At 30.4% G+C, this 14,176-nt stretch overlaps 4 protein-coding genes across 4 annotated transcripts; 1 reads left to right on the top strand and 3 right to left on the bottom strand.

The window, feature by feature from the left end:
* Nucleotides 1-721: 721 nt before the first annotated feature.
* LOC130452559 (nuclear cap-binding protein subunit 3-like) lies at nucleotides 722-5,964 on the bottom strand. Its single transcript, XM_056791916.1, has 7 exons — nucleotides 5,552-5,964; nucleotides 4,916-5,453; nucleotides 2,918-3,331; nucleotides 2,635-2,842; nucleotides 2,245-2,385; nucleotides 1,132-1,464; nucleotides 722-1,062 (listed from the first exon to the last, which is right to left on the bottom strand). The coding sequence occupies exons 1-7, from the start codon at nucleotides 5,672-5,674 to the stop codon at nucleotides 921-923; spliced, it is 1,899 nt and encodes a 632-aa protein (XP_056647894.1). The 5' UTR covers nucleotides 5,675-5,964; the 3' UTR covers nucleotides 722-920.
* A 1,131-nt stretch (nucleotides 5,965-7,095) lies between these two features.
* LOC130443489 (2-aminoethanethiol dioxygenase) lies at nucleotides 7,096-8,158 on the bottom strand. The gene has a single exon (XM_056778162.1). The coding sequence runs from the start codon at nucleotides 7,960-7,962 to the stop codon at nucleotides 7,204-7,206; it is 759 nt and encodes a 252-aa protein (XP_056634140.1). The 5' UTR covers nucleotides 7,963-8,158; the 3' UTR covers nucleotides 7,096-7,203.
* Nucleotides 8,159-8,402: 244 nt separating this feature from the next.
* On the top strand, nucleotides 8,403-10,376 carry LOC130447223 (DNA-directed RNA polymerases I, II, and III subunit RPABC2). Its single transcript, XM_056783928.1, has 2 exons — nucleotides 8,403-8,675; nucleotides 9,185-10,376. Exons 1-2 carry the CDS (start codon nucleotides 8,468-8,470, stop codon nucleotides 9,370-9,372), a joined length of 396 nt encoding a protein of 131 aa, XP_056639906.1. The 5' UTR covers nucleotides 8,403-8,467; the 3' UTR covers nucleotides 9,373-10,376.
* On the bottom strand, nucleotides 10,370-13,962 carry LOC130447222 (nucleolar protein 14 homolog). Its single transcript, XM_056783915.1, has 5 exons — nucleotides 12,864-13,962; nucleotides 11,891-12,810; nucleotides 10,826-11,322; nucleotides 10,613-10,768; nucleotides 10,370-10,559 (listed from the first exon to the last, which is right to left on the bottom strand). Exons 1-5 carry the CDS (start codon nucleotides 13,837-13,839, stop codon nucleotides 10,457-10,459), a joined length of 2,652 nt encoding a protein of 883 aa, XP_056639893.1. The 5' UTR covers nucleotides 13,840-13,962; the 3' UTR covers nucleotides 10,370-10,456.
* Between the last annotated feature and the right edge of the window lie 214 nt (nucleotides 13,963-14,176).

The raw sequence follows: 14,176 nt of genomic DNA, 5'->3' as shown, positions 1-14,176 counted from the left end.
AAAACTAAACTCTTTGGATGGTTTACTTACACCTTACTAAATAGCACTACAGTTCGATGTGAGCCTTGACTCCTTGATCATTCGCCTCCAAACTGGTCTCTTCTTCACCAACGTTCCCCATACTCTTATATTTATTGTTTGTAAACTTTATCACTTAATCTAATATGGAGTCTCCCTCTTCTAATGTTGTATATGACATCATGATTTTCTTATGCATCTGTTTATCCTTCATTATTTGAAAGTGACCAAACTATCTTAGCCTTTGGGCTTAAATGAATCTGACTATGTTTTCATTGCTTAGTATTTCAAAGATTTCTCTATTATAATTTTTTTCTCAATCTTGGTCTTTTTGTGTCATCACCCAACATTTACTACCATAAGTTATGATTGTTCTTATTAAAGTCCTATAGATTTTTAACTTCGTTCTTTTTGTTATTAGTTTATTTTTCAGGAGGTTCAGGTTCGTAAAATAAGCTCTATTAACACTTTGTATTCTGTCTTGAATGGCAGTGCTTGGTTATTTATATTTTCCCCGGGATATTTAAATCTTTTTACACCTTTGAAAGTTTTACCATCTATTATTAGATCTAGATCTTCTAATCTCCTACAATCTTCTGATGAAAAAAAAATCAGAATAATTATGGTTCCAAATCAACTAATTTCACTGAAATTATAAACACCATTTCAAAACAATCATTGTTTTGAATGAATCACAATGTGATTGGATTGTAAAAGTAAATTTAATAGTATAAAAATTATTTTTATAAAAACCTGATTAATTATACTTAAATCTATAATAAAATAAAAAAAAACTTGTACTGTTCTATCAATTACTTCATTAAATTACACCATTTTTTTAATTCACACTATAGATATGAGATTAATTTACATATGTACAACACACATGCATACTTCTAGTATTATCGTTTGTACCTATCATTCGACATGGTTATTTTTAAACGACTTGGATTCATTTTCATGCCATTGTATTCAAAACCTGGCCTTCGAATTCCCATAGATGTTTCTTCTGAAGATGAAGACTCACTTTCAGATTCTGATTGACTAAAAAAGAAACATTTTCATAATCAACATCTTCACTATTTAGTTACTTCAATTCTAGATAATACATACCTCTCCTCGCTAGAACTACTACTCTCTTCTTCAGATTCCGATTTAGATGTTTCTTCACTACCGCTCGAACTTTCTTCACTTTCACTTTCATGTACCCTCGACCAAATCGTCGAAGCAACCGTTGGCTTCTTCTGTTTTTTTATAACGACTGCTACTTTACTTTTGGGTTTTGATGTTCTTCTAGAATCATCATCCGAACCATGGCCTTCATCCAGGTATCGAGCATATCTATTATATCTAACTGTACGTTCTGGCGACCTATGTCTTCTGTTAACTGGCGATCTTCTTCGTAAGGGAGATTCATACATTCGGATTGGACTCCTATCTCTATACCTAATGTAAAATAAACTATTAATCGCCTTCCAGTTGAGATCAATTTAATGTAGTGAGAAGTAATGTGTAGAATATAAATATTAATGACGACTCATGTACAGGATCAAAATAAACTATTAAAATTAATGATTACAATAATTTAAAAAGAAACTCCAAAACTACATCGACAAGAGTGTAATTTTCTATAGCATCTCTTAGATGGACTTTATATTCTGCAATAATTCCCATTATATGTCCAGACAACTGTCCACACAATTCAAAACCTTTCTTATTGTTTTAGAGGGAGGTAGATAGGGAAAAAATCTGTTACTGGAAGAATCTACAGGGATTTAGACCGGCAAAATACTCCTGGGAACCTATAACCCAGGAAGATCTTTTGAGTATATCAACTTAAGAAGAACAATCGACGAATATTAACGAGACTTGTCAGGGCATTACCGCCTAACTGGACATTTGAAAATGGTTTAGCAGATAAGCAATGTGCAGATTATGCTATGTAGAGGATGACATCTCTGTCTACATTCCCTTGAGTTCCAGCTGGCAGCTGAAGTCATTCTACATCCTAAACTTTATAAACGAATTGGAAATAATATTAAGTGGTAAACAATGAGCATGTCTAGTGCCACAGCAAGAAAAGGGGACACAATAGATCCTTTAGGTCGCAGTGTATATAATACCCTTTATAAATGTGTATTGTTGTAGAGTATGGAATTTTTAAGTAACTCAAACTTGAATTGTTATTTTCTGAACAAAACAAAAGCTCCTGATCAAATTAATTACCTTACAGGTCTTCTTTCAACAATCGGTGACCTTTCTCTTCTCTTATTCAACACTGATCTGATATCTGACCTAATATTTTCTTTTCTTTCGTGGTGGATTTCCCAGGGATCTCTTTCAATGGAAACAACCATTTGTCGAGATCTAAAAGTGAATATTCTTAACAATACAATATTTACTTTATAAAATAGTTATATGGTCAAGTTCAAATATTAAAGGAAGAACACAGAATGAAAAATGGCACACATAAGGAATGGGAATTGAAGAGGAACAAGAAATATGGAATATAGCAGATTTTGGGGTCCAATATAGGCAATGCATGCTAACAAAAGAACACACAACCATGGAATAAAAAAATATCTATAGTAAATGTAATAATCTCTAAAAACTAACCTATTTTTCAGTTTTTTACCGAGATCATCTTGAACCAAATCAATAATTTCGATAGGTTGACTGTAGTTATTCATACTTAAAATTGCTCTCAAATCTTTTGGTTCTGTGGTAAGTTTCTCGGTTTGTTTTTTAATTTTTTGAATTGCTTTTCTATTTTTTATTCGTTCCTCTTCTTCATCAGCATACATTCGCATTCTCATAGATCTGCCTTAAAAATAATAATTAATTTGATAAAAATAAGTTAACAAAGATTCATGTAAATAATGTAATAAGTATAAATTACCTTTTGGTTTTTTTATCGTAGTTTCTGCTTCAACTACTTCTATTTCATTATCTGATGCCACCTTTTCTTTAACACCCAACCTAGTTGCTAAACTGGAATTTTTAATTTCCACAACTTCTCCGGAATTAGGTATAGTTTCTCTAAGATTAACATCTTGGTCCCAATTTTTAGCTAAACTACCCCAAGGATTTTTATCTTTAGGTAGATCTTTGTTTCTATCAAATATACCTCCAGGCTCTCTTCTTTTATCTATTTGTGCTTTTGTCATACCAAGTTTTTTGTAATATTTGGCAAAAGTTTCTATTCCATATGGTTTTTTGTCAGTCTTAAAAGCAAATCTTAATAACAGACATTTGGCTTTTGGATGCTTGTCACCCATTCTCCAATAACCTGGTGGTATAGGTACATTTATCTCTAAAATACAAAACGGCGATTTATACGTCTCCAGATCGACCACTATATTTTAAAAAATATTATTTAAAATTAACTCAGGGGTAAATTTTTTTTTAATAGTCTGCGACACATATTGAAATACGCAAAAATAGTTAGAGACACATATTGAAATATGCGAAAATAGTTTGCAATGTTAATGACACAAAATAGCAAATTAGTATGAAAAATGACAGAGAGAATTAATTTTAAGATTTATTATATGATAACCTACAAATTTTCTATTTAGTTCATTAATTTTCATACAAAAACTAGTAGGAAGATGTTGATCTATTTTAAAATATTTCAAAAAATATTTAAAACAAAAATAAATAATATTCAAAAAAGATCATAACTAGCACATTAAAAAAAATTAAAAATAGAAGAGTTAATTATTGAAAACATGGCAAAATATCAGATGAATCATTTAAAATTTTGGCTACAACTTTAGATGATACATCTCTGGATCACTGATGATGCTGGAGTATATTTAAAATGATTGTAGTAAGAAATACCATACTTTTCAATGAAAGTAACTTTGAATATTTACAGAAATTTTTATAACCTGGTTGTAGACAATGCAAAAATCTTGTGGTAAAGTTAAAATACGTGGCCCATTGAGACTTCTAATCAGCTTGCTTCCAATTATCATTGTGCTAAGTTTTAGAAAAACTGGCCAAAGCTCCCCTTCATATGGTACTCTTGGACTCTACAGGGATAGTTTTGGGGGGAAATTGAGGGTTTCATGCCTACTGAGACTTTTAATCAGCTTGCTTCAAACTATCATTCTGCCAAATTTAGGTTAGGTTAGGTTTAGGAAAAACTAACTGAAACCCTCCTTTTTATGGTACTCTTGGACTCTACAAGGAAGGTTTTGGGGTTTCATGCCTATTGAGACATTTAATCAGCTTGCTCCAAACTATAATCCTTCCAAGTTTCAGAAAAATTTCCATAAGGATTGAGCTGGGTCTTTTTAGATTGCTTCTATAGCTTGTTCAGTGTGTATGAAGAACAATCATGTTAGGTAACTGCAAAATTGTGTCAAACAAAAATATGTCTATAGACAATATTAGAAACACATCCTTTACACAGGAGAACATGGACTTGGCTGTATAATTAAACAGAACCAGCTGTTGTTACCTTCATTCAATTAAACAACACATGACTCGGTCAAGTTGAAAAGTGAAGTGAGAGAAATTTAATTTCTGTCAATAACCTGCATTTAAACAGCTTGTCCTACTTGAATGTATAATTTTAAATTTCTTCCTTTTAATTTATTGGCAGTAAAAATTTTATGAAATCTCTAGAAAAATTAAGACAGCATTTCTAAAGGATACACCTCTAGAACAGGGGACAATTTTATTTGAAACAATGATGTAGCTATACTTAGGGATTGGAACCTAATATTTGGAAAATATATTCTACATGCTCTCAATTTAGCATTACTTTCTCTCACTTACACCCTTTTCAATTATACTTTATATATATTTGCAAAATTTATTTACTCCCCTGTAAAATCAAAGATTTTCCATTCACTTCACTACTCTTCTGAAATAATTTAATAATTACCTGAAATATCAACACCATTTTTGAATTTTTTTTCTGTAGTTGGTACAACGTCATCAATTTTAAGTTCAACTGTTCTACTTTTAAGTAAAATACTCTGCCCAGGTGCTTCTTCCATATCATTCTCCAAAAAATCTTTAACATGGAATTGTTCTCTTACAGGCATACCATTAACAGCTTTGGAAGAATAAAACATGGCTCTTGCGGCAGATATATTTTCTATCCATTTTACATTACAACTTTGTTCATCCACAAATTCAATCTCAGTAGGAGCATACTTTGCAAAATATTCAAGAATATCTTCTATTAGCATGTCTTTTGTACCTAATAAATGAACGGTGTCAAATCTGACTATATTCTCATTCTCTTCTGTAATTCCTAGGCTTTCTCTTAGGTCTTCTAGATCTGTGTCTGTAAAACTATGGATTTCATCAGGTTTTAAAGCAAATCTTTTAGCCCTCTCTTGTAGTTTTCTTTGCTCTTCTTGGTCAAATATGTTTATTCCAGTAGTAAATACAATTCTATTTGAATTTTTTGGAACCTATAATTTATAAAAAAATTAAAACAATCTGTATTTACATATTACATACCTAACAAAACACGACAAATCCCTTAAATAGAGCTAGCTTAAAATCTTACAGAAATTACTTGTCCAGGTTCTTCATCCACAATTTCGCCATCTTCATTCTCAGATTCTTCAACATCCATCTTCTCATTCTGAATTTCTATCCTTATATTTGGACGCTCCTTATCGGTCTCCATTTTTCACATTCACAATGCGAATTACATTGACAAATGACATACTGACATTTCTGAAGGTAGATGAATATGAAAAGCGCGTTTGGTTTTTTATGAATACTGATTGACAATTTTAAACTTAAAGTTTTGAGGTTTTTATCTCATATTTTATGAGCTAAATTCTCTCGTCAGAGGCGGGCGTTACTAAAGTGTTGAAACATTTTATGAAACGTATCAATCAAGGCAAATATATCCAGGGTACATAAGAGTAAAGTAGTTTGGTACACGACGGCGCCGAAAAGCCTTAAAAAGTCAAAATAAAAAGATAAAGCAACAAACAACATTTTTTTTCATTTTATTTATACTCTTTGCGACGAAGAAACCGATTTTTTGGAAAATAATATATTTTTAAGTAAGAGTAATATGTCATTTATTCGATCGAATACGTAACATGATCTGTGTAAATTCAAACTGATTTTATCCATGTTTTAGGTTTAAATTTGGCTTTCAACGAGCATTTTTTTTCTGTCTGAGCTTGCAATGTTCGAAATTTTATACATTAAGCGCTGCAATCACTGATTTATATTAGAGGATACTCTTAAAACAACTCAATGGGGCTATACAACAGCTTTTCTGAAGTCCAATATACAGAATATCATCCATTACTACAATCTCTTATATATGACGACAATCATAAATGATTTATATACAATTATAATTTTAAAATTATGTTTCAATAAAAATGATAGGTTAGAATTGTCTATTTACATGCGAATGCTAGTGAAATGAAGCACTTCTCTTTAGCGGGAGCGTTCCTATTGCAAGGAGACGATATGAGAATCAAGATAACAATGAATTTTGAATAATAACTTGTTGAACGGAGTCTCCCAAATTTGCGAAGTGTTCTGAGTAATCTGGGAAGTGTAAAAACTTAAAAATTGATTTAAATCGAAATGAATGGAAAGATTTTCCATAATTACGAGTCATTATTGTACCCGAGGATAACCACGTGATCAACTATTATTCATTCATCTCCATCATCTACTTCTGATCCTTCGAAACTACACACTCTTATAGACCCTAATTTAAATTGATAATTTTCGAAGTAACCTAACGACATCTATGGAATTGAATCGAAATTTTTTCGAAACTTTTTAAAAAAATTTCAGTTTTTTGATCTGTTGTTTTTTATTTTAATCCCCTTGCAAGACAATACTGGTCCTAGAGTCGCACCTTCATTAGGCAATGCACCAATCACACAGTACATGTGCATATTAGAGATGAATTTAATTTTTGGAATAAATTTAAACATTTACTTTCAATAATCAAAAATTAACAAATTAAACATTAAATATGTACAAATTTCAATATATCTGGTTCTTTTCATATAGACACTACAGAATGACTGTTCCAAATATGATTTTTTTCACACAATAAAAGTACCATTCTTTTATACATCATTTATTTAATATTTACATTTTGTAACATTTTGAATTTACACTGCAAATTAAAAAAAATATCACATACACTGAACATACATTCTTAAGAAAAAACTACATCATTTCTTCTTCCTTCAAATTAGCAGCTGGATTTGGGCCCAAATATGGTAAAGTATCTGTCCAATACCAAGAGGGGTTTCTGATTTCTTGTAAACGGAATACATTTGGTAAAACATTACTAAGTATACTGTAATATGAACAATATCGAATACCAACACCAGGTATTTCAGTGTTATACGGTGGTGCCAAAATGTCTATAAATGCTGCTGGGCCATCAACACTATGAATTTCATGAATATTCCTCTTATTCGGGTCCAAAATACATGGTTTACTTTCAACTCCAACTATATCATTACTAACCAACTCTGCAGTTATTAACTGTTTTCTCGCATTTCTATCAGGCATTAGCAAAATTCGTGTACTAGATCCAGTTTGTGTGTTAGCATCTTTGGTACTTCTAGTATCAACTTCTATGGTTTTTGGAGTGTTAATAGAATAACTTATTACTCTAATTTTACCTGCTAATACTTTTATTAAACCATACATTTCAGGATGATTGTGTAACGGCAACTTCTTATCTTTTTGCACAACAAAAATACCCATGGTAAGAAGATTATCTTCGTAGACATCTATATATGTTACTGGAGCTCCCTCTCCATCTTTATTAACAGCAGTAATATCGAAATTTAGATCTTCTGCTACTGTTTTATCTAATATCTGCGATAAATTATCGAGATTGGATATAAAATTATTTGGTTTACTTGTAAATGTTAACAGAGCTTGCTTTAACACCTTTTGAATTTGACTAGCCATGGCAGTTACTCTTATATTGAAATTTGCAGTCTTGAATATCAATGTTTATTTTAATATTTGTCTAAATCTTTCATAATACGGGGCAACAACTTTTAAGTGAATTGAACTGATATTTATTTATGCATCTATATTATAAAGCAATAAAATTCTATCGATTTTTGACATTAGACATCAAAATTATTAAAGTAACGTTGCATGTATAAAAAGCTACCTTCGCACAGAGTTATATATTTCTTTCAGGGAAGAGTGAACTAGATTGCAATCTATAAATTAGATTGATAATACAATATCAACAATAGTTATAGTCATTTTTTATTCAACAAAATACTGTAAAAATTGTAATAATCATATTGCTGGTTACTATTCGTCAAATCAATGTTGGTTATCAACTATTTGAACGCGCCTTAAACTTATAGTTACAGTCTGAAGTTAGCTAATATTTTAACCAAACTACTTTATTATTAAATCAAATTTCGTAAAAAATACTTTTGAACCTCGTGAAGTAATGGCGGACGAAGAATTTGATGAAAATGACGTAGCTGATGATTATGATGAAGACGTAGATGATGATAATATTGAAGAACTTGAACAACCCGAAGAAGATGGAGATAACATAGATATTCTAGCACCAGGCCAAGCTGGTGGTGGTGTACCAAAAAATAAACGGATAACAACCAAATACATGACGAAATATGAACGAGCCAGAGTGTTAGGTAAGGGCAATCTCAATTCAATTAAATATAAAGTTGGAATTTCTAGAACCGTTAGTGATATTCATATTGAAATCTACTTTACACTCCCACTACACAATTACACTGTCTGACGCGCGTTTCGATAACCAAGTCTTCAGAAACTAAAGGTAAACTAAAATCTATTTGAACCGATGCGACTAAATTAACTGTTAAACAATATGATATTTGTTGGATAGAATTTGTTAGGATAAGGAAAAAGGTTTTTTGGAGTGATATATGTATTGCTCCTCTGCGGGGTCGAAAATCCATTGACTTGACCTATCTTTTTATACTAAATTATCCCCAATGAATTTCCTCTTGTGAAAAACAATTGCAGCTGGAAATTTTCCATGCATTAAAACACTCCACCTAAGTGGTTACCTTCAGAATTGTGAAGATGATAACTTGATTCTTGAAACGTACATCAGATAGTGCGATTGTGAGTGTTAAGGTAGTGTGAACAGTACAAATATATGCAGTTTATATTATAGGGACAAGGGCTCTGCAAATTGCTATGTGCGCCCCCGTTATGGTAGAATTAGATGGGGAAACGGATCCCTTACAAATTGCCATGAAGGAATTGAAACAGAGAAAAATTCCCATTATTATAAGAAGGTATCTACCTGACCATTCCTACGAAGACTGGGGCATAGACGAACTTATTATAATAGATCATTAATTTTAATTGATATTGTTTAATCTAATTTTTTAATTATAGTAATTAAAGTTTGTATAGTAAATATGTGTTTGAACTTTAATTAATTTTGCAAATTGTAATTTTTCTAGGATAATTAGCGAAATTACAGATTTAGTTGAATGGGTGTAAGATATATTCTAGAAGATAACATTTTGGAAAGGAAACTAATTCGTACAGTTCATCATTTCTAGTCTGTTTTTATCAGTTTGGAAAACTTTTAAGTAAAAATTCATGTCAATACGATTTTAAAAGATTTTCAAGATAAAATTTTGCAGTTTTCCATGGAATTTGGTATGTAAACATTACTTTCTGTGTCAGTTCTTCCAGAATGTTTTATAATGTAATCTAGGCACTTTTTTGGCATTAGTATTCAAAAATATTACTACTAGCTCCTTTGTACAAATTAAAATCAAACCTGAATATAACAAATCTCAAGGGACCGATAAAAAAGGTTCAGTTGGTGAAATTTCGCTATATCGAAGTTCAAAGGCAACGTTGGTCTATGTTTAACCTGATCATAACTATATTATATTATGTATAGAAAATAAAACTCCCATTCTATTAACCAAAACACGATGACTGGACACGACAGTTCAATAAACTAGCAGTTAAATTTACTATACTGAGGTTCTGAATAAGAAAATCCTTATATCAATGTGATTTTATTTACCAGGATCGACAAAATTCCTTATATAGAGGGGTTCTGACGAAAAAAATTCCTTGTATAAAGGTAATATTAGAAGTAATTTGGTTTTCCAAGAAATTTACATTGTATCTTATGGAGAGCTCTAGGAGACATCGAGATTCGACTATAATTGTATTATTTGAATCAATGTTTTGTTAAATATTTCAATCGATCCATAAATTTGGACAAGACTTCTACTCTTCACATTATTAATTCACTATTTTGAAGAAGAAGTGTAAATAATAATCCACCTTTAAGAGGAATATGCGAAATAGGTTCAAATATAAATAAAACTTCAATAGAACCATTTTATTTTAGCTGGAAAATGATTAAAAAAATATTGAGAAAATATATTACAATATATACAATTCATATCAATATCTAATGTTTCTTTTTCTTTTTTCTGTCAATAGCATTAAGTTCGCTTTGTTGTACAGCTGCTTCAGAGAATATTCTTTTAACTTTATCTCTCCTCTCAGAATCACTAAAAAAATATGTTAAAAATTAATTAGAATTACAAAAAAAATATGTACTAACCTCTGTATCTGTTTATTAATTTTAACTCTTCCCAAAAAGGCATTATCCCTGCGAATTTCCCTAAGTGCACCTTTTTTCTCCCTTTTTAATTTGTGTATCAATTTACTATGCTGAGCTTTTTCTTTCGATTGATATTTATGTTGTTTACCATCGTATCTTGAAATGATTGAAATGTTAAATTTTTTATGAAAAAATCTCTTTGAAATTACTTACATCACTTGTATTTTTGGTTCATAAAGCCTCAAAGCCTTAGGTTTAGATATTTCCATAACAAGATATGTCAGTCTTCTTTCCTCTTTTATTTTCTCCAACAAAGTTATTAGATTATTTAAATTATTTTGTACTATTTCAGGATAGTAATTACATGGAATCAACTGAATATGTTTTAAAACTGGTTCGAATATCTCTACATTACTTGGTAGAACTTTGTAATGTTCTAAAAATTGTTCTAGAAGCTTCACAACAGTGTACAGAACTCTCACTTGATAATCCCCATTTATCTCTTGTTGACTAAAATCTGTAGTTTTCATTTTCATGGATTCAAACACTTCAGAACTGTAATTATCAACAAGAACTAAGTGAGAAGATGTTGACTTGAAAGGTGGTGGGATTTTCAAGAGTTTCACACTTGCTTTTGGAACAGCCATATGTAATAAACCTGATAAATAATTAATCACCGCTGGTAGATATCTTTTAGATAAAGCGGAGTACTGAAAACAGAAAATATATACTGCATTGGTGAATATTTTGAACTATTTTTGAAGTGTGGTTGTTTGTATAGAATTTTTCAGGATCTAAGATCTCCAGTTAACACACGTGATGCAATAATATAGATCCATCCTCTTATTTATACCTGACCCTAACAGATTATCTGTGATCCCAACGACTTTGTGTCATTTCATTTCGAGCCACGAAACAATGTGTATTAAAATTAAATAAATTTGATAATAATCAAATTTTTCTTTGAATTATATTGAAAATACAATATTATAATGGGGGCCTGCACAATGACCTTCCAATAAAATTACGACTTTGCCTCTTATCGAATTTTATATAGGTTAAGTAAAAATACTATACTGTTACAAACTCGTCCACTCACATACAACGTGAAGCTGGTCCTGTTGTATTATATGCATAGAACCTAAAGTTTGGCAGATGCGTTGAGTGCAACAATTCCAAGAAGAACAATTTACAATGATTTTTATACATATAAATTAGTCAGTAGACCGGGTACAACGATATACAACAAGAAAAATATACAAGTTGTTCAAAACTTACCTCTAATATCATTGTAGATACGAATAAACCATATGATATGGAATGTCTGTCTTTGGCCTTACATTTTGTTAATATTTGCTCCATAAAAATGTAACAAGGTGTAACAATTTGATGCCTGAAGTCAGATGTTGAAAATAACACACTAACTAATTTAAAAAATATCAATATTTCAAGTCCAGGATAAATTCTAGGTTTTTTCTTAAATTCTTCAAATTTCTCCTTAATAACTTCTATGATTGATTTATGCGCATTTTCAGGATTCAACTTGGCCAGTTCGTAAATTTGTGGTACCAAACTTTGAAAGATACAATAGTGTTTTTTAGTTTTTTTCTCATCCATTTGTTCACAGAAAAGATCGTTCAAATATTGGAGAACATATGCAAAGAGTAAGCCCAATTTGCTTTTATTAGTTTCTGATAAACTGGGATGATTACACTTTATCATTCTCTGTAACACTAGATCTTCATAGTTTTCGTATTTTTCTAAAGATTCAAGCAAATCTTCATAAGAATTTGGTAGGTCAAATGTGAATGGTATGTCCCCTTCATTTACTCCTTTTTTGTTCGAATTATCTTCAGAAGAAGTAGTTTTATCTGATTTTTTCAATCCAATAGTTTCATTTGAAGCAATTTCTTTTTTAATATCTCTAGATTTACTTGACTCATTTGATATATTAGCATCTTTATCATTTTTGTAATCAATTTTTTCATCATTTTCCATTTTTTCTTCATTTTCTTTTTCTACACCAAAAGATTCTGTTTCACTATCACTGTCTTCTTTCAAATCAGATAGATTATCTTCAGAATCAGTTTCTTCTTCTGAACTCTCTTCTTCTATATCATCTTCAGCTTCTTCAGTATTTTTATTAGCTTTCAAAATAGTTCCATTTACATTAGCCTCAATTGGTAAGTTGGATTCACCTAAGAAACAATTCAATTAATATTAGCAAGACATAACTTAGTTTGTACCAAACCTTCTGGATTATAACTCAACATATTTTCTTGTATGTCTTCATTATCACTATTGAACACAAAACCATCATCCAAATCGTCAGCACTTCTATGATACTGTTTTGGTTTATCTTCACTACTATTCATTCGTTCTAATCTTTCTTGTTCTAATTTTGCTAAATTTTCTTTCTCTTCTTTAGCTAGTTCATCTTCTGATTTTAATCTGTCTGAGACAGTACCACGTTTTTCAAACTTAAGCTCTCTCATTACTTTATCATAGTCATCAATCTTTTTTTTTGGCTCATCTTCTGTTTTTTGTGTATTTGAATTCACTAATGGAATTAGATCTTTCCATTCAGTATCCAATTTTTCTGTTAATTCTAATGTAGCCTCTTTCAATTTCTGTTTTTCTGCTTTTCTCTTTTTCGATTCCACTATAAGTTGATTTATAAGGTCTTTATGTGTCATTGCACCTTCTTTTCCAGTATTTTTAAACAAACCACCTCCGAAATGAGCTTCTTCAACAAAATCAGACACCAAATTTCCTGTTTTTGGTCCTTTATCAAAAAAATCTTCATCGTCTGATCTAGGATCATCAAATTTTTCGATTTCACTTAAAGTTTGTCCTTTATGTGTCAAAATTTCGTCATCGGCAAGATTAAAAATACTTTTTTTATTATGATTTTTTACTTTTAAAGCTGTAAATCTTGCGATAGCCTTTTCTTCAAAGTCCATTTTACCTTTTTCTCCTATACGTCTATCTAGAAACGTATTGGTTTTGTTTTGAACTTCGTATTCTTGTAGAAGAGTAGATTTCCTTTTTTGTATAGCTTTTGCTCTAGCAACTCCTGGAAGACCTTTATCATTTTTTTGTTTTTTACCTAGAACCCTCAGTTTCTCTTTATTCACATGAATTTCGAAGGGATTCATCTTTTTTGGTTCTTTTTTTAAATGAACACGCTCTGATGACATTCGATTTTTTTTCTTAGATTTAGCCATTATTCACTATACTTTTAAATTCAATAAAAATTAGTTTATGTTTATCACACCACGCTTTAATAACTAACCTTCATATTTTATAACCTAAAAATACTAGTCCTAATCTTCTTTTTTATGAAGTTCTATAGTATCTCCATAATAAGTCCAAAATAATTTTAGAATACAATTGCATTACCGCAACCTCATTTACACTTAAAATAAGTGGTTATGTGTAATGCATAATAGACATTTATAAGTGTATAATTAAAAATTGTGTATTATCAATTCAGAATTATGGTATTATTCTTAATGTTAAATAATTATATTACTATAATAACTGTATGCTTGTAAAAATAAA

This window comes from Diorhabda sublineata, chromosome 1 (genome assembly GCF_026230105.1).
Source record: "Diorhabda sublineata isolate icDioSubl1.1 chromosome 1, icDioSubl1.1, whole genome shotgun sequence".
Taxonomy (NCBI): Eukaryota; Metazoa; Arthropoda; class Insecta; order Coleoptera; family Chrysomelidae; genus Diorhabda; species Diorhabda sublineata.
Note: the sequence above shows the minus strand (reverse complement) of the source record. Positions and strands in the feature narration are given on the sequence as shown.

Bases quoted from the DNA above. Each gene is read 5' to 3' on its own strand.
- LOC130443489 (XM_056778162.1), bottom strand. From the start codon at position 7,962: ATGGCTAGTCAAATTCAAAAGGTGTTAAAGCAAGCTCTGTTAACATTT.
- LOC130452559 (XM_056791916.1), bottom strand. From the start codon at position 5,674: ATGGAGACCGATAAGGAGCGTCCAAATATAAGGATAGAAATTCAGAAT. The intron at 3,332-4,915 runs GTAATTATTAAA...TTTGTATTTTAG, and splicing joins AAATGGTGTTGATATTTCAG to AGATAAATGTACCTATACCA. The intron at 2,386-2,634 runs GTTAGTTTTTAG...ATTCACTTTTAG, and splicing joins GGTAAAAAACTGAAAAATAG to ATCTCGACAAATGGTTGTTT.
- LOC130447223 (XM_056783928.1), top strand. From the start codon at position 8,468: ATGGCGGACGAAGAATTTGATGAAAATGACGTAGCTGATGATTATGAT. The intron at 8,676-9,184 runs GTAAGGGCAATC...TTTATATTATAG, and splicing joins TGAACGAGCCAGAGTGTTAG to GGACAAGGGCTCTGCAAATT.
- LOC130447222 (XM_056783915.1), bottom strand. From the start codon at position 13,839: ATGGCTAAATCTAAGAAAAAAAATCGAATGTCATCAGAGCGTGTTCAT. The intron at 12,811-12,863 runs GTTTGGTACAAA...ATTGTTTCTTAG, and splicing joins GTTGAGTTATAATCCAGAAG to GTGAATCCAACTTACCAATT. The intron at 10,560-10,612 runs GTTAGTACATAT...ATATTTTTTTAG, and splicing joins ATTAATAAACAGATACAGAG to TGATTCTGAGAGGAGAGATA.